The 20,621-nt window shown below is 32.4% G+C and overlaps 2 protein-coding genes across 3 annotated transcripts in view; both read right to left on the bottom strand.

Moving 5' to 3' along the window:
• The window catches only part of LOC128859259 (arginase, hepatic), a 63,057-nt gene extending 50,490 nt beyond the window's left edge, over window positions 1–12,567 (bottom strand). Inside the window, exons 1-3 of the mRNA XM_054096115.1 lie at window positions 11,867–12,567; window positions 11,599–11,796; window positions 9,596–9,782 (exon numbers count right to left, since the gene is read on the bottom strand). Of these exons, the coding sequence (XP_053952090.1) occupies window positions 9,596–9,782; window positions 11,599–11,796; window positions 11,867–12,071 (590 nt within the window). The 5' untranslated portion in view covers window positions 12,072–12,567. The remainder of the gene's footprint in view (window positions 1–9,595; window positions 9,783–11,598; window positions 11,797–11,866) is intronic.
• A 4,893-nt stretch (window positions 12,568–17,460) lies between these two features.
• The window catches only part of LOC128859252 (carboxypeptidase D), a 60,148-nt gene continuing 56,987 nt past the window's right edge, over window positions 17,461–20,621 (bottom strand). For both annotated transcript variants that reach the window (XM_054096103.1, XM_054096104.1), the window contains exon 12: window positions 17,461–19,999. In XM_054096103.1, coding sequence (XP_053952078.1) covers window positions 19,872–19,999 — 128 coding nt within the window. In that variant the 3' untranslated portion in view covers window positions 17,461–19,871. The remainder of the gene's footprint in view (window positions 20,000–20,621) is intronic.

The raw sequence follows: 20,621 nt of genomic DNA, 5'->3' as shown, positions 1-20,621 counted from the left end.
TTTCGGTTTTGTACTTGTGTCGAGTGATTTGTGTTTGTTCCCATAATACTTGCTGCGGCTCTTTCGTAACATTTAAGATGTGGCGCTCTTTCAAAAAGAATTTATAATAGAATACAAAAACAAGTTCCACGAAAAAAATGCGATTTTACATAATTTTGCTTTATTTATGTGCGCTCTCTTCAACACACTCGTTTTCTTTGTGTTTTTGTAGTTGGTATTTTAAAACAATTCAATTTTTTTATACCCGCATTTTTTGAAATGTGGTTTTCTACTGTAAAAATTTACTGAAAAATTCTATGAATTTTCTTTCTAGTCAAGCGGCGCTGAAAGGCCAACCCAGGTTTTGTTGATCGATCTCATAAGTCGAATTCTCTTATGAATTCAAAATATTTATTTTTTATTTTTGTGTATAAATTTAAGAAATAAAATAAAGAAACATTCCAATGCTAGTCAAAATGCAAAAGCGAAGTCTGGAAAACCTCTAAGAAATAAGTGTAAAAAAGCGTAATTTATAGCAAAATAACGAAACTTTCCCTAAAAAAAGAGAAGAAGCAAATTTTACAAGTTTCTTTTGTTTTTTTTTTAACATTCCAAAACTTGAAACAATTACCAAACTATACATGATATTGCTCCAGAAATAAATACTTGGAATTTTGATAGCACCAATTCTGCTTATTTACAAAAGATAATACTCATTTACCAAAAAATGTTTTAACATTTTAATATCATTTTTTCTTAAAAATCATTGAATGCTTTTAAAAAGTGTTGATGTAAAATTATATGTACTTCAAAGAAAAATATGAATTTTCAACTAAATATAAAAAATAACAACAAGCAAAAATGCATAACGAATTAAGAAATAATAATATTCAATAATACCAAGAGACAACAAATATAAGTTTAAAATATTTAATTTATTTATTTCTTATATATTTACCACATTTTAAAGAACGAAAAAGAAAAGATATTTAATGCAATTTATTATTATATTAAAAATTATGATTACATTTATACATAATTATTATTATTCTGCTAGCAGTTTAATTATAAGCAAAACCAAAAAATAACCAAAAACCCAAAAAGAAAGTAATATTACATATAAATGTGTTTCAAAATATGATTATGAGTTTTTCTTCATTTATTTTACAAAAACAATATATATAATATATATATGTATATTCAAGTGATATTTCCATGTAATATTTCACTCCGAGTATTAGTTTCGAATAGCTCCGTTCTCAATATTGTTTCGTATGTGGTTTTGTTTTTAGTTTTATAATTTTTTCTTCGTTTGTGAAATTACATCTACTTCGAATTCTGCGCCTTTTTGATTAAAAAACAAAATTTTTTTCTAATTTTTAAATTAAAAAATTATTTTATTTTTTCTAATTTTTAAATTAAAAAATATTTTTTTTTATAATTTTTAAATTAAAAAATTATTTTATTTTTTCTAATTTTTAAATTAAAAAATATTTTTTTTTATAATTTTTAAATTAAAAAAAAGTTTTGTTTATTGGACTTTAATTTGGTTTTGTGTTGTTCATTGCGCCATTCGTTCTGGCCCCGCCCTCGCTGTTGTTATGTTGTCAAGAATTCCGCACTTAAATTCTATTGGATTCTTTCGTTCACTTTGGTTTTCTGATTTCGTTTAGTGATTTTAACTCACTGCTATTTTTTCAATTTTCGATTTTCGATTTGTGTTTTGGTTACTTTACTTTTACTACCTACCTTGCTGTGTGTGCCATTGGTGCCTATAATTTCTATAACTCATCAATATTTTTTCGCTCAATTCACGGTTTATTTATCTCGAGTTTTTCGATTTTCTTCGTTCAATTAATTTCTGATGCGTTTTCGTTAATCATTTAGGTTAGTTTTTAAAAACAGAATTTTCTGTGATTTCGTTTGTTTAGTTTGGTTTTATTTATTTTTTATTTGATAGCGTTGTATTAGTTGTCAGCAGTGTACCAAAAATGAATTTGCTAGCGTTTTTATTTTAGGTTGTTATCGCTTTGTGGTTTTCGGCTCATTGGTTTAAGTTTAAAAAAAATGTTCTACAAAAAGCAAAAAAGGGAATGCGAGAGCACAATTTTAATTAACTTTAAAAGTATTTTGTCAGGCATTCATATTTCTATTGCATATAATTTCTATAAGAATTCTTCAAAGCAACACTTTGATAGAAATTCAACAGTAACCGAATGTTTTTACGTGAAATATCGGCATCTTGTGTTCTATCCACACTGGGACACGGAACTTCACACACTTTTTCCAAAGACTTCTGAGTGTACACCAAGCAAAATGTTTCCTTAAAATCAATTTGTCGTTCAAAGGTGCCACCATTTCTAGGAAAATATAGAAATGCATTTCACAGTTTGGAGAAGAAACTTGGATTAAACATCTTTCACGAAAGTATGCGCCAAAAACAAATGTTAGTGAACCCTACCCTACGTCGCACTGAATCATTTGATTTTGAAAATTGTATACATACAGGGTCCTTTAAGCTGAAGCTTGGCTAAAATTTTTGGTATAACTGTTGGACAATTGTAATGATTATAGTAGTTCTTTAGTTCTCAAAAATGTCATCTAAAAGTAAATATTATCGAAAAATAAAAAAATTACCGAGAAAATGCGAATTTTGGTAAATCCACCATCTTTGCAGTGCCTCAAATACCACCTCTGAACTGTGACAGCCGCCCACAAGATAGCGCTCACAAAGAAACTCGAGGTTGAAATACCCTGTATTCTCATATGATTTTCTTTTCATCAGTGTTTTTTTATACACCCATATACTGTATTCAAATTGTCTCTCTCTTGCTCGCTCGGCGGCTTTCTTTTTGTGCTCTCGCTTTGTGTTTGTGTCCGATTTCCTAATGTGTTACTTTTGTATCTTTTAATTTGTGATGATAATTCTTTGATCGTATCGTAAATACCATCATCGACTACAACACCCCATCGCTAACGTGAAATTTATCAGTTATTTACTTACACTGGAACACTAAAGTCCTTGTATCTTTGGTTTAAAATAGTGTACCATAATTTTTTCGCCAAAAATTTTCAGTTTTTGCAGCTGTTTCTTCTCTGCTATTCGTAATGAACGGAAGACGAATCGAAGTCAAAACAATCAAAAATTACACAACGGTATTTTCCCCACGATTTTACGCATTTGTTGAGTCTAGTTTTGTAAATGTATTTGTATATTGTATAACTGTATTGTGTATAGTTTCGGTAAGTAAATTTTATAAGTTATTATAATTTTTCATATATTTTGAAAAATTAGTATTCCATACTTCTTAATTGGCTTATACATATGTACTCGTATAATTCAGACAACTAATTATTATTATTATTTCAATTTTTTCTATGAATTGCGTTGCGTAAATCTTTTCAACACTCCCATTATTGGTTATTTTTGGATGTGCTCCGTACCGAATTGTACAAAAAAAAAAAAGAAAAACAAGCAACACTGTTTAGTTATCAAATGCCAAGTTATGTACCTTTTTTCGTTTTCTCAAAATCAGTCGACCGTTAAATGAGTCATAACAAAAGCTCGGTTTGTATTTGCCTTCTTCTATTCAACTATTCAATTACTTAGCCGTACATTTTGCAAAACATTGTATTGTAATATTTTTAATTTAATTCTAATTTGTTTATTTACAGGTGTTTGTGTGCTAATTTTCACAGTTAAAGAAAAATAAATAAAAAATAAATATGTAATCCCAGATTATTTGAACTTCTTGAACGCCTACCGCTCACGTACAAAGTATTTAATTATTATAATTATTAATTATTATCATTATATTATTATACTTTAGTAATCTAATTTTTTTTTTTTGAAAATTTAGTGTATAATTTCTGTTAGCGATTGTAAGACTTGCTTATAATTTTTGCCAAAAAAGGTATGAAAATATTGCAAAGCATAAGACAAAAGCGAGTATTAAAAAATAATCGTTCATCAACCATTTATCACCAATCTAACCGATAATCATGATAATTAATGTAGACCCGATAGAGTAGAAAACGGGATAAGGGGTTACACCCGAAACAAAGAAATTCAAATTAAAAATTGAACTTGAGTGAAATAATGAAAACTACAATAAATAAAAAGTATGTAGAATGAATAGAAATAAAAATTAAAAAAAAAATAAAATCAAATGAGAGACAATAGTTTTTAACAAAAAAATTTAAATTAAAAAAGAGGAGTAAAAAAATAATGATTGTTTAAAGCAAGAAACAGAAAAAAAGTTGAGTTTAAACAAAAAAGTGGTTGTCTATAAAGTCGGTTTACTGACGATAGTTTAACGTAACAACGTAAATTTTAATTTTATTTGTTTGATAAATATTTTGTATGGATATAGAGGAGGAGGTAAACGGAATCGCAATGGAATTAATCAAGTTACATTTACACAAACGTGAAAAATGACGAAACATTTATCAAATTCATGAAAGATATGTTCAATTTCGATTGTGCATCAGACGTTAATAAGTCAACAACACTAAGAGGCAACATCATCGATTTGCCTTTTTCAAGACACTTTACACTCGAAACACTCCCTTTCCTTTCCTACTTTTTCTATCATCGTCCTATTCTCAACAGAGAAATGGTTCATTACCATGCACACAGGAAGAAGGCATATGCAAATGCAAATATGTGAATTTAGGGTATATTCAGAAACGCATTATAAATGCGCAGTAATTGCAGCGCTGGCAGCACTGCCAATGTGACAAGTGTTGCAATTGATAGATTGGCAGTATTAAAATTTTTCCTGCAAATAATGCGCGACGTTTGATACAAAAATGGCGTTTTCGAACGCGATGCATTTGCAGTACTGCCATATTTGCATTTCTGAACGCATTGCCAACACTGCAAAAGTACGTTGCGCATTATAATGCGTTATTGAATATACCCTTATATACATATGCGCATATACATACATATATATGCTCACTCAAGTAGGACAGAGCCAGATGTCGAACGTTGCCGAACGCGGGAGCCCATTGTGCTCTTTGTCGTTCGTTCCGCGCTCTCAATTGCAGTTCAAGCACTTAGCTTACATTTGCTTGCGTACAGAATATGTAGATTCGTACATTTGATATGTCCATATGATTTGTATGCATCTTTACATATAGATTTGTTCTTTTTGAAAATTGCGCGAAATTGTATATGTATATGCATGTTTATATACATATATTAGTATACAACATATCTTATAAGGTATGTGGTAAATATTACCATACATTTTTTCCTTCATATATAATAAAAAAATTAATAATAATAACATTAAAACAATAGGAATTATTAACAACTAGTCGTCACTAATTATAAATTCGGTTAGGTTGATGATGATACACTTGGTTTTATTTTAAATTCTTCAAGTAAATCAAATTAATAATAATCAATAAGAAGGCATATGCAAATACAAATTGTGAATTTATATATCGTCCCCTTGTATTAAAATAGCCTATAAATTTTTTGATGTTTTGAGAAAATGAATTTCAAACTTTTTGTCGAAAGTAGCTCTCACTCAAATCTCGTTATGTCTGTAAATATTTATTATTTTTTGACTGACGTTTTGACCCACTTTGTGGAACTAGAATTTGACAAAATTTTGACCACATATAAAATCGACGATGGAGAATCCAAAAATTCAATAAAAAAATAATAGCCTATGAGTACATAGGCTATTGTTATACTAAGGGGACGATATGTACATATGCGCATATACATACATATATACGCTCACTTAAGTAGGAGAGAGCAAGATGTCGAACGTTGTGCTCTTTGTCGTTCGTTCCGCGCTTTCGCTTGCAGTTCATGCAAGGTAACGACCATGAGCAAGGTAACGACACATTTTTTCGTGCGAGCAGCCGGCTAAATCGAATTATAAGACGTTATAACGCAAAAAATCTAAAACGCATTTGCGTTCAAAGCAAAATATAATCAAAAATGTAACTTTATGCTTGTTTGAAGGAATAAAGTTTAAATGACATTTTGTTATTTAAATAAAAATAAAGGGTATAAAAAATAATTTTGGCCAGAAAATATAAAAAAAAAATAATTTCGAGAAACAGGAGAAACTTCTCATTGAAATTGTATTTGCTTTATGCTAAACGTACTAAAAATATAATAATTACTGTAATTTATAACCATAGCGAAAGTTAACGAAGGTCAGAGAGGTACTTTTAGAAAACGTACGGCATTATTCCAACCAAATGCCTTTCACAAAAACAAAACCACTTCGTTAAAAACATATCGGGTCTGCACTAATGTATAATACGATTTTGTGATTTTCAACGAAACCATTTTTTACTATTTTTTTAGATTTACAACTAATCGCATTGTAACATTTTTCCATAATTACAACTTTTATCAAACTTCTCGTAATTTTAAATTGAATATGCTATATCATTAAACTTATTACGTAATTGTAAAGTTATATTCTTATTTATTTATTTTTTTTATGCATTGTATTCATGGCTTAAAAGCTTGAACGGTATACGGTCAGTTTAAAAGAATAAAAAAAGCAAAAAATCCCTAGAAATCACAAAAAAGAATATTGTTGAGGATTTCAGAAAACAGCTGAAGTGAAGCTTCCCTTGCCAAAAGCAAAATTTGTGATTGTGTCTCTAAGAACCGAAAATTTCGAGTAGAAAGGATAAAGCTTGCTAAATTAGTTTTCCCCCCTCTTACACACTTACCCGTTCGTTTTTTGATTTTTTTTCTTTCAAATAAGCCTAATCAAGCTTGCGAGCTTTTTTCTTTGATTAAAAACAAATTCCTAATTTTCCCAACTAATTTTTTATCTAAAAATTGCATTATTTTTCTAAATTCCTAATGACAATCGCCAAATTCTCTTTCATTATAAGTTTTGGAAAATGAGAAATTTTGAGTTGAAAGCACTTGAATAGTATTGAATTAAATTTGTTTTGCCAGCAATTTTTTGAGCGAAAGCTTTTGAGTTATGCCATTAGCTAAATATTTTTAAGCACAAGAAATTTGTGTTATTTGAATTAGATAGAACTTATTTTTTTAATATATGATTATTGTATTTAGAGTGTTAATTATTTTATGCGCGAAATGTACTTAATTTCTAAAGAAGCATTTTTGTCATATATATTATGCAATTCCTTTTATAGTTAAAAAATGTAATTTTTTTAATTTTATATTTAAAAAAAGATATTTATTTTTTAAGTTTTGTATATTTTTTTAAATATTTATTTTTGTATATATAATATTTTCAAGCTACCAAACCTTATTTATCAATGAAATTCTGTCTTTTTTATTTAGGAATCAATTTCTTAGTATGCTTTTGTTATGCATTCTAATTCTATAAAATGTTTAAATGTCCATTTTTTTAATTAACTTATTTGTTTTACCTTGTTTTATACATATCATTTTTTATTTGTTTTTTTTTGTTTTTTTAATTTTAAGCAGAATATTTGCTAATAGTTAATTAAAAAATTAAAATAGAAATAAAATAAAAGAGCTTCCAATAAAATGAACTAAACAAGTACAAATAGCTGTAAGTACATATATGTATGTTTGTATGTACAATTTTGATAAGACTGCGAATGAAACGTGTAACGTATAGAGTATATATTTGAAGCAATAAACTTTTGATATATTTTATAGTCAATGTTTTTAAAATACTTAAATTACATATATACTCGTATAGCAAACTCGTTAAAAAGTACAAATAAATTAAAAATATTTGAAATTATTCTGAATTTGTATACCCATTGAAAAGAAAAGTGAATGTTAGAGAGTAGCTGCACTACTGGCCAACTGGCAATTGGATTACGGTTGGAAGCAAACATAAAATAAGAATAATAAGCAACGTTATTGATTATGCTGCAATAACAACAAGCGAGCATAAGGTCTTCCAAAACAACAGTCGGTTCTACGTAAACGGAACGACCCGGATTTATATCCGGCCAAGGACTGTCACTTCAGCAGCATTCCTCGTAAGTATATGTACGGTGAATGTTTATGCTGCTACAACAACAACAAACGAGCATAAGGTTCTTCCCAAAACAATTTGTCTACGCTGCTGAAATGAACGGAATTTGAATCCGGTAAAGGCTGTCATTCAAGCAGCATACCACAAAAGCCTTATCGATAGTGTTTTTATGCAGTTACAACAACAAAAAAGCGATTGGTAGATGCTGTGGAATGATCTGGCAAAAATATTGCTGACAAAAAATGCTGGAGCTGAGTTTCTATGATCTCAACGAAGCGCCGAAGGACTATCACAGCCGCAGCGTGATTTATGATTTATGCTGAGCAGCAATAATACGTGGAGAATAATTTTAAAGTGCACCACGAATATTAAAGCGGGTATAAATATGATGGTCCGCATGGCAATTGATTTTGACAGCTGATAGTGAAATATGCTACTGAGCGCGACGCAGCTGTTTGTTTTTCTTAATATTGTAAATAACCTCTAGTTTCCAAGCTTTGCTGTTGTGACTATCAATACATCTACGTGTATATAATTCTTCTTTTCTGCTGTGCAGGAGACTCAATGCATTCAAAAAACATCAACAAATAAACAAATTGATTACAAAACTAAGACTTTGTTTTATTTGGGTTTTATATTTTCGCTTAGAGGTCCCATCGCAGCAGCTGATAGCGGATATACGAGAGTCGCTTGAAAAGTTCGTGGCACTACTGGCGCGTATCGATGCTATTTTTATTTAGTAACATCTCTTGGGAGAACATACACCAAGTTGCAGCCAGATCGGTACTTGGCATTCGTTTGAATCGAGGAAGTCGAGTGATTTTTCCTTTCCATCACTACAACGCATCAGCTCACGCCTCAGCAGTTGTAGTCGCAAAATTAGGGTATATTCAATAACGCATTATAATGCGCAACGTACTTTTGCAGTGTTGGCAATGAGTTCAGAAAGGCAAATATGGCAGTACTGCAAATGCATCGCGTTCGAAAACGCCATTTTTGTATCAAACGTCGCGCATTATTTGCAGGAAAAATTTTAATACTGCCAATCTATCAATTGCAACACTTGTCACATTGGCAGTGCTGCCAGCGCTGCAATTACTGCGCATTTATAATGCGTTTCTGAATATACCCTTAATGGAAATCGGGTTCCAACTCGTTTTACACCCCCCCCTATGCTCCAAACTTGCCTTCCTCGGACTACTATTCGTTTTCCAATTTGAAAAAATGACTGGCGGGAAAAAGATTTTATTCAAACGAGTAGGAGTTTGCAGAAACGAATGGCTATTTCTCAGACTTGGATAAATTCTATTATTCGGAAGGGATCAACCAACTAGAACAGCGTTGGCCGAAATGTATAAGCCTGAAAACAGACTATGTGGAAAAATAAAAAAAAGTAGTTTTTCCCTCGTATTACGCACTAAGCAAAACAATGATTGTGGGTTAAAGGTGCGCGCGTGATTAAGGGTGTTCCCGTGACTGCGATAGAAGTATATTCGTATGTATGTCGGTGTATTAAAGTTTTACGTATGTAGGATTTTTAGTATACAGTTTTTTACGCATACTCAATTACTTACTCATTTACATACATACATATATAATTATAGTGTTACATACAAAGCTTTGTGCGAATTGTGACTTACCAAACAGGCGCCGTTTGTTCGAGTTTCGCATGCTGCCAGAAGACGCGCAGTTCTTTGAGTAGAAATGACACAGGCATCCCATGGATATTACCAGATTCCGAGGTATTGTGTAGATTGATATCCGCATGTGCGTCCACCCATACTAGCGATAAATTGGGTGTATGCTGCAAGTGGCCAGCGACAGAGCCTAAAGAAAATGGGAGTTACAAAAACAAAAAATTACAAACATACGAAGGAAAGTGCATTTTGTGGATAATCGCATGGAAGATAAATGCTTTTGAATACGACAAATTTTTGCGAATGAGTAAAGAATTCTCAAATAATAAATGATGTCCATGAGCCTTTCAATATTTTTAATTAAGCGCCTTGAGATAGCAACAATTACGCGTCGGTATTGTGACTTTTTTGTTCAGAAACTGAACTGAACACGTCGGTCACGTTCATACATACATAAATATGTATATTTACACTGCATATTTCCGCATCCGATTTTGAGAGCCTCGAACTCGAATGTAGTACATAACCTCAAAATTGTTAACTATAGTGTAAATCATCAATAATGCGAATTAATAGAAATAATAAAAATATTTATTTGATAAAATTGAGTATTTAAACGCTTATTTATGAGCCTGAATTGCATGTAATTGTTAAAAAAATATAAATTACCTAGCACAATTTTTTATATTTTATTTAAAAAATCCCATATTGTAAAAGTAAGTAAACGTAAGTAAGGTAAGTAAAAATCGTTAGAAGGCTGTTTTAAAATGTAGTTACATAAAAGTTTGAATATTTTTTTTATTTCAATTGAGCATTTTTGTCGTTATTTAAAAGAAAAAAAATTTTTTATTAAATGCCATAATTTTATGCTAAAAAATCGAGGGGCAGTTGTGAAACACATAATTTTGTTTTTAACTGTGTATTTCGTCTATTTAAAAGCGGAAAATAGATTGCAAATAACTTGGATGCTTCAAGAGGAGATTGCATGCCAATTTTTTGTAATGACTTTCAAGAGATTTAATTTCAATTAAAAACAAAAAAAAAAAACGTTTTTTATTTAGTAAAAATGCGCTTTTGCAGTTTTTTGCACGGTTTCGGAAAAGTTTTCTATTCAAGAGAAAATTTTATCTCCAATTAAAAAAAAAAAATTATGTAATTTTCTACCTAACGAGGGCGTCAAAAGATTATATTTCAATTAAAAAGGCAAAACGATATTTTCGTAACAAAAATTTTTCACTTATTGCAGTTTGAATAACATTCAAAAATTAACATACAAATTTTCAACTTAAGAAAAAAATGTTTTTTATAGTAATAATGCGCTTTTCATAGTTTTAGTAACATTTTCATACAAGACGTTTAAGAGCAGAGCACAATTTGAAATGCTAATTTAGACTACGCGGCCGCCGTAGCCGAATGGGTTGGTGCGTGATTACCATTCGGAATTCACAGAAAGGTCGTTGGTTCGAATCTCGGTGAAAGCAAAATTAATAAAAAACATTTTTCTAATAGCGGTCGCCCCTCGGCAGGCAATGGCAAACCTCCGAGTGTATTTCTGCCATGAAAAAGCTAATCATAAAAATATCTGCCGTTCGGATTCGTCTTGAAACTGTAGGTCCCTCCATTTGTGGAACAACATCAAAACGCACACCACAATTAGGAGGAGGAGCTCGGCCAAACACCTAACAGAAGTGTACGCGCCAATTATTTTTTTTAATTTAGACTACTTCAGTTCATTATCTATTCATGCAACACCCGATTTTTATAAATAATTTGCTCCAGCACTACTTCAGCACACACAAATAAATCATTCACAAAATCTAAAAAAAAAAAACCCTTTACACTTTATTACAAATTTACTTCGAAACTAGTTTTTGCTTTGTTAGAATTAAAAGAAGTAATCAAAGTTAGTCTTAAAAAATTTTCTATAGCACACTTGAGCAGCCAACTTGCTATATAGTATATGAGTGAAAATTCCAACAAATTCCCTCCTTGGGCTTCACGCTTACCGAATCCAATCGCATGATCACCGCCGATCGTCAAAAACTGATCGTTCTCCTGCAGCACCTGCTGCACTTTACGGATCAAGGCCTTATTACAACCCATAAATTCACCATAATTCTTAATGCTGCGATATTCGGGCGCCTCCGCCGGTATGGGATCGACATCGAACTGCAAATCGCCATAGTCGTGCACTTGCAAATTGCCTGGCAGCGGAATAAAAGTTTTACTGTATTTCTATGCGAGCAAATAAAACTCGACAGCACTTTTTCTTACCGTAGGACACCTCTTCGAGCAGCGGCACCAGTCCGTGCTGACGCAGGAGGGCAGGGGCTCTTTCTACACCCTCCTTACCCTGACCCTTCGAGAAAGGCACACCAATAATTCCCAGACGCGCTTTGGCATCGCCATCGGCATTGTTGCTGAAATTTCGCGAACGACTCAATTGGCACGTGACGCGTGTGGCACAGCGCTTCAACATCGTCGTATCGGGGTCTATTCGTTCAAGAGTTAGTTAATTATTTAGTACAGTTATGTGCTAAATACACGTTTGTTGGCGTACGGATTGATCTTTACCGCGGCGCGTGTTTCACTTTCGGTTTTGCTCGATTCAAACTGTTGCTACCAGCTGTTCTTTTTTGAATTTTTGAAAAGCAAATTTTGTTGCTGATAAGAATTATTTTACTACTACACAAACGAATGCACTTTTAGTTGCGTTTGATTGCAGGAATTCGGGCTTCAAGTCCTATTTCTAGCTGCACGTTCATCACTATTCTTATGTGTCAGCTTATTTTGTTTTTAGTATTTTCTCACACAAAAACTATAAAATTTTAAGATAAAGAAAACAAATTTGCAGATCAACTGGAATGACGTCGCCTTCTATGATTGAACTGCCGATTAAAGTGACAAACTGAACGAGAATGACGGGGAGACGCCAATATAAAAATGCTGGTGATGCTGCTTGAAAGACGTGCGACTAACGCAAACGAAAAGTAGAAAGAAGACTCTCTCGCGCGCGAAAGTGATAAGCATTGATAACCTTTGGTAAACTAATACTTTGTTTATTTGTATTAGCGTGATTTGGATGCACATGTGTATGTGCATATGTACATATATGTATGTATGTGAGAGAGATATTTGCTTTTTTCGTAAATTATATCTGCGTAGATCGAACTGCACACCTTCATGCTGCTTTTGTTGTTGTAGCAGAATTAAATATTCCCGATACACGTATGTGCCCGGAGGGAGTTTTTACTGGAGCCCTCGGCCGGCAACACATAATCCGGTTCGTTCCAGTTATCGATTGCTTTGACATTAACCCTCACCGGCCACACCGGGGTAACTCATTACCTCACGCTGAAAAATTCGATTCTACAGAATACTTCGATGTTTTAAGACTTATAACCTGTTGTGTTATATTTGTTTAATATTCCTTTAACATTTTTTACGATTTTTATTACTGAATTAACAAATGGATTTTTAAAAAGTAGTCATGAATGTGAAAATTTAGCAAAAATGGCTTTTTTATAAAAAAATTCTTTGCTCCGCCATTTTTCAATATTAAGGGCTAACATTTTAGAATTGTATGCCCTTGTTTAGAACATATGCCACAAACCTAAAGAAATATTAATATCCTCCAATCTTTCCAAAAGTATATTTATTTTAGAAAATTACTGAAGGCAAAAATTAAAAACATGACATAACAGAAAATTTACTTTTTTTGTGTGTTATTATCTTTTAAATACATTTTTACGGACAGAAAAGTTTAAAAAATTTTACTTTTATGATATTTTAACAAAAAAACATTTACTCAAAATCCCATTTTATTCACCAATACACGTAGTGCACAAAGGCACAGATGAATGCCGCAAACCGGGCATCCAACACGTGTTTTTTTTGTCCTTCTTTCGATCACACACCACACATCCCCTCGCTGAATCGAAGGTAACTTTTTCCAGGTCACCTATTTCTGGGTTGGTGTCAATTTCTAAGATGCTCTACATGGTCATCTGCAGATCTTTCCGAAGAAATTGTCCTTCCAATCTCTAGCGTAGCATCGGGAAAGTGAGATGAGCATTCAGCATTTTCAAAACGATAATCGCAGAAGTGGATTTCCGTGCCACTGACCTGGAGTTTCCACATAATGCGGGAATTGACAGCTGCTTTATCGAGCATCCCAAAGAAAATCCGCATCGGCCACCTGTACGTTTTGCGATATATCATATAAAAATAAATTATTTAACTTGAACAATTAAGATTCTACAATGATTAGCACTGCAAACTTTTTTTATTAACAAAATATCAAAAACTTACCTTTATTTTGTTGCGGCCACACTGGAGTAACTAGTTACCCCACGTCGATAAAACTGATGCTCACCATGCCGCTACGCATTTTTTCCACTTCTTATGTAATGGAGTTAAATCTCACACTTGTAACTATTGACAGATTTCGTTACTTGTATCAATATTTAAATTATTAGATCTGTTATTACACTTTTCTTGAGTCTGGTGTAACTATTTACCCCGTGTGGCCGCTAAGGAACATTTTATTTTTTCGAAATTCTACAAGCAACAGGAACTTTTTGCTAAAATCAGCTTAATGCTTAAGTCATAACTCTATGGGTTCTAAGCACGTTTTTCATGTTCTCTCGCAAAATGTGCAATTAAAACCATTAAAAATTTGCATAGCTTAAAATTGGAATAGCTTCCAAACACTGTGTTTTAGTATTGCAAAATTATAGTACACTTTTTTTAAATGATGTTGAATGTAGTTTTATTTAAAAATTTTAAATAATATTTTGTTACTGCCATAACAGCTGATATAGGAATATAGCCAGAGTTGCAGTTGATCATATTTAACTCCAACTTAAGTGACCATTTAAATTAAAATTAAATCGAAACTTGAAAATAGAAAAAAATATTTTTGCACTTAATAAGCTGTCGTGAAGTCGACCGTTAGTTAGCCTCTTATCGCAAGTCACACTTCTGTACCACATATTTTATTAATATACACACATATACCTTCTGCTCAAATATGAACGAGAAGTTATCAATAAAACGGTCCGCGGATGACATATGGCAAAAATAAATTTTTTGTTGGATGGTAGGACTGTTATAAGCTTACATGGCAAATTTCAGCGTGATATGTCACATAGTTTATTTTCTGTGCTACTGTAAACAAGTCAAGCTCGAGTGTGTTCTTCGAATTCTCTTTTATGACTTCAATTGTCTCAAAATGTTTTCCACGGAGCGGCAACTTGAGCTTGGGAAACAGGAAAAAGTCACATGGAGCCATATCAGGCGAATACGGTGCTTGCGGAACGATATTAACATCATTATTGTTCAAATAATCGCGAACAAGACGTAATGTGTGAGCTGGTGCATTATCGTGATGCAAGAACCATGACTTGTTGTCCCACAATTCCTTCCTTTTAAGACGAATGTTCTCGCGCAAACGCTTTAAAACGTCTAAATAATATTCAGCGTTAACCGATCGGTCTTGCGGAAGGAACTCCGAGTGCACCACACCTTCGTAATCGAAAAAAACAGTCAGCATAACCTTAATTTTTGAGCGACTTTGGCGTGGTTTTTTGGGTTGATGTACGGCCCTCTTTGAACGATTTGTACCACTGGAAAACACGTGCACGCGATAGAGCAGAGTCCCCATAGGTTGTCTGCAACATTTTTAAGGCGTCTGAAGCCGAAATTTTGTTGGAATAACAAAATTTCAAACAAATTCTTTGTTCAACTTGAATTTCCATCGTTAAATTCGAAGAACACACTCGAGCTTGACTTGTTTACAGTAGCACAGAAAACAAACTATGTGACATATCACGCTGAAATTTGCCATGTAAGCTTATAACAGTCCTACCATCCAACAAAAATTTTATTTTTGCCATATGTCCTCCGCGGACCGTTTTATTGATAACGTCTCGTTCATATTTGAGCAGAAGGTATATATACGCATATACAAACTTTGACCCGTCAATGTTTACTGTTATCTGCTATAGAAACTACTAGCAAATAAATAAAAGCAAATTGTATACATACATGCATATTTCCTCTATATGTCGCATAGTAAATATGTATGTTCGAAAGCTTCCAGTTTTATATGCGCAGATATTGTCTTATCACAGGATTATAATAAATACAATAAAATAAAAACGACGTGCCCCTTGAAATAAAAATAAAAGTACAAAAAAAGGGCTTTAAGCTTGTCGGTACGCTCTTTGCACGTTTTAGGTTATAATTTTCCGTTGAAAAGATGTTTATAAAAAAGTTATATTAATAGATGGTAAAGCATATCAAAAAAAGTGCTCACAATAAACGACGCAAAACCTGAAGTCTCATGCAGCTCTTCATTTTCAAACAGAAATGTCGCTGAGGGGGGAATTGTGTTAGGAGAATCGTAAAATATCTGAGTCATTCACAATCGGCCCTTACTCTGATTTAAATCATCAAAAATTCAAAAGTAAAAGGACTATGAATAAGTTCGTGCGGTTTTTTTTCGAAATTTGAAACTTTATTGACGTAAAATGGTTACAAATTTAATATTCAAAATATTGTCCATCGCTTACTACTACTTTTTCCCATCTTTCTGGCAATTCACGGATTCCCTTTGTGAAAAATTCGGTCGGTTTTGCCGCAATCCACGAATCGATCCATTTTTTGACTTCATCGTAATTACGGAAGTGCTGGTCAGCCAGGCCATGTTGCATCGATCGGAAGAGATAGTAATCGGATGGCGCAAGGTCTGGACTATACGGCGGGTGGGGTAGGACATCCCATTTGAGCGTTTCTAAGTATGTTTTGACCACTTGTGCAACATGTGGCCGAGCATTGTCATGTTGCAAAATAACTTTGTCGTGTCTATCGGCGTATTGCGGCCGTTTTTCTCGCAGTGCTCGGCTCAAACGCATCAATTGTCGTCGGTAGACATCCCCCGTAATCGTTTCATTCGGTTTCAGTAGCTCATAATACACAACACCCAGCTGGTCCCACCAGATACACAGCATAACCTTCAGGCCATGAATATTCTGCGCCGACGTCAATGTTGAAGCATGGCCAGGGTATCCATACGTTGCCCGACGTTTTGGATTGTCGTAATGGACCCACTTTTCATCGCCAGTCACAATTCGATGCAAAAAACCCTTTCTTTTGTGCCGTTGAAGCAGTTGTTCGCATGCCATAAAACGGCGTTCAACGTCTCTTGGCTTCAATTCATACGGCACCCAATGGCCTACCTTTCGGATCATTCCCATGGCTTTTAAACGTTTGGAAATGGTTGATTGATCAACTCCCAAAGTTTTTGCAACCTCTTCTTGCGTTTGAGCCGGATCTTGATCGAGCAATTCCTCCAATTCGGTATCCATGAACTTTGGCGGCGCACCCTCGCGTTCTTCGTCTTCCAAGCCAAAATCACCACTTTTAAAGCGTGCAAACCACTTCTGGCACGTTCGCTCAGATAGAGCATGCTCACCATAAACTTCCACCAAGATACGATGACTTTCGGCTGCTTTTTTCTTCATATTAAAATAATGAAGAAGAATTCCCCGCAAAAACACATTATTTGGCACGAAATTCGACATTTTCAAGTGTGGTAAAAATATTGTTGTTTACGCTTCAAATAAAAAACTTATACTGACGTTTGTGCCTTACGACAGTAGCTCTCCAATGAATGTTTGGAAATGTGGATCGATGGAATAATAATCAAGTTACGCCATCTGTTGTAAAACCGCACGAACTTATTCATAGTCCTATTAATATTTTTTATTCTCGTTTTTGTTAATAAATATACATACTCTTTATTAATTTTCTTCGGTAAAAAATACAAATCACTTACAAGCTAAAGATGACGCTACGCACATTAATTATTGCACATACATACATACATAAACATATGTATGTGCACATATCTATACTTTCTGAGTTACATATACATTCTTTTATCCGTGTTTTATATGCACACCGGTTTCACTAATTCATTTCAAATTAATTGTTTTCGTTAAATTTATAAATTAAGTTGCACGGTTTTAGTAAATATTAAATAGCGGCGGTCATCTGCTTAATATCATTTTATATTTTAAATTTTTTCTTTATTTCTTAATTTTCTTAACTAATTCCACAGTTTTGGTATTCAATACATTTTCCAGTAAATAAAAATAAAGCCTGTGACAAAATATTTTTTCTAAAAAAATTTCATAAAATAGCTACAAACTATCATACTAATATGAATTTTTGTAATTGCATACATACAACCTCTTTCAAAAGATGACGTAAAAAAATTGCGGAAAACCTAAACTGGTGTGGAATGTTTTATATACCGGTACTGGCATCACAATTTTAACTGGAAAAAAGATTGATTACATTTTCGAAAATATTTTTTTCATTGTATCGTGGTACAACAGTTATTTAAAGGCGATCTTTTAATTTTTCAAAAATTAAAAAAACATCATAATTTTTAGCATATACAAAATTTAATTTACGCAATAGAAATTTTATAAAAGAAATAAGTGAATTTTATACCCACAAACAATTTTTTTATCATTTATATTCTCGGAAACTAATGCTGAAGTATAGAATTTTAAATAAAAAATAAAAATAAAGAATCAGTTACGAACAAAAAAAAGTGGGTTCATAAGCTACTTTGAAGTCACCGTAGGTAGGTAGGGGAAATGGTTGAAGTGCCGGTCTGGCACTCCTCAAATAGCACTAAGGCGCCGTTTTGATACCATTATGAGACCCCCAATAGGTAGATATCTACAGCGAGACAAAGCTGTTGATATAATGGAGGAGATTGATTAAATTTAGGTTGGCGCACTGCCCCAGGCTGTCGAAGAAAGGAGCGCCCAGCGAAGTCACCGTCAATAACAACAAAAATTTTTGTCATTCGTTTATGGAATGGCCATAAAAATTGATAATCAAATAAATTAACTAAATTTTGTTCAATTTCTATTAGATTTACGAGTATATTGTTGTATTCACGAAAAATAATGTTGAATGTTGCAATTTTAACTAATAAAAATGTTGAAAAATTATAAAATAAACAGATACAGGCAGCAAAATACCTAATACCTAATTTTTTTTATATTGTTCGCAAAATTTTCTCAAATTGGCGCTGCGTATTATTCGAAAAGCTATTTTGTTCCTTACATTTTTTTTATATTTGGCGTTAGCCGTTCGCAGGCAGGTATTTTACTGTGAATGTAATTTATAGCGATAACCCTTTTGCTATACTCCGACACCCTTTTTTGTTATAATGGAATGAATGTAAAATTTAAGAATTGCATTTTTTTGTGGGGGGGGGGAAGAAATGGTTCAAATGGAATTTACGGCATCTATTTCCCAATCAAAAGCTTGGAAATGGGCAAGGTAGATATGTCTTATGTATTGACAATCAATTTTGAAGTTTTTCTGAAAAGTTTTATCATAAAAAGATTTAATTTATTAATAAAAAATGCCTTATATATTGACAATCAATTTTGAAAAAAATTCAATTCAATTCAGAAAAATTTTATCACAAAAAGTTTAATTTATTAATATTTTTTTTCGTAAAAGATGCAAGTTAGGTACATCTAATAATAATTTATTTATTTTTTGATTGTAATTTTTTTTATCTAAATAATAGACAGAAAATTGTTTTTAATGAGCTGCCTGAAAGTTTTAATCAGTGTCTTATTTAATTTAAATATTTTTCAATTACTTTCAGTCTTTGTTGAACAAACGTATTTTTAGAAAAGGCAAGGCGAAAAATTACCAAAATTACCGTTTCACATTAAATTTTACATTTTATACATATATTACTTTTATCAGAACTTTTATGTTAACTTTCAGATGAGATTCGTTTGGAGAGGTTGGCAGTAGTGGTTCGTATTTTGTTTTAGCTTTTTATTTAAAGACACTTTCTTTGTTGCTTTCAATTTTTTTCACATGATTATTACATTTATTAAAATAAATTGTGCCGTTTAATAATATTACATTAATTTTAAATATTTTTACTCTTTGTTTATAAAAATAAATAAATTACATTTATTTCGCTCAAATTAAATATTGCGTAAACCATTTTTAAGTGATAAATAATCTATTAGAGTGTTTGTGTACTTAATTTTTAATTGCTTTACACATTTCTATATAAAATGTTTACATTTAAAAAAATGTGTTTTAAGTTTTTGAAAGTCTGACTTTCATCTGCATACATACTTTGGATAAATATTTGCCGGCTGCTTTCTGTGTTTTTCTTCTTTATATTTACTATATTATCAGCAACATTTTTAGATCACAGTTAATTTCGTTTATCCAGCATAACAATCTCTTCGCCGCTATCGTCATTAAATTCATTTTCATCATCGTCTTCACTGCGATCTTGTTCAACACCCTCATCATCAAAGTATGGCTGTATGGACATGCCCTCTGTGAACGGATAAAAGCAAATATTTTTGAATTTTAAGTGCATATGAGTACATTTATATGTATGTGTAAGTAGAGCGACTACACAATAATTTGTCCAGATTATCTAAAGCCGAGTTTAATATATGGAGTTGTGCGCTGCTAAAGTCACGATTTATGCCTGATGGCAATTCACACTTAAGAGTGAGCAGCAAGTCAGGTGATAAATCACTCAGTTTAAGATTGTTTCGCCATCTGCTTAAATGCAGTTGTTGTCAAATCATCTGATCGTGTATGTAAACTCGTCTTTACTCATAAAAGGAAAACATACCGCCGGCGACATTTTGTGCATACAAATTCATGTGACAAGAGAATTGGTCGGGAGTTCTTAAGGTAAACCGATAAAATTCCTGGCAAAAGTATGGTGTTAAAGCTATAAATTTCAAGATATTTAAATTTGGCGATGTAGAGTCCCTTATTACGACCGTATTTTTGCATTGTAAATAGATTAACGATGGCTGTGTGAAAGGTGGCGCCATTGTCTTCCTCCAAAACATAACTTTAACAGGACATTACCGCTTGGTACAACATCGTAGATGAATAAGCGAGTTCCAATAACACCTCCACGAATAAATGTGTAATAAAA

The sequence above is a fragment of the Anastrepha ludens genome, chromosome 3 (genome assembly GCF_028408465.1).
Source record: "Anastrepha ludens isolate Willacy chromosome 3, idAnaLude1.1, whole genome shotgun sequence".
NCBI classification, from domain to species: Eukaryota; Metazoa; Arthropoda; class Insecta; order Diptera; family Tephritidae; genus Anastrepha; species Anastrepha ludens.
Note: the sequence above shows the minus strand (reverse complement) of the source record. Positions and strands in the feature narration are given on the sequence as shown.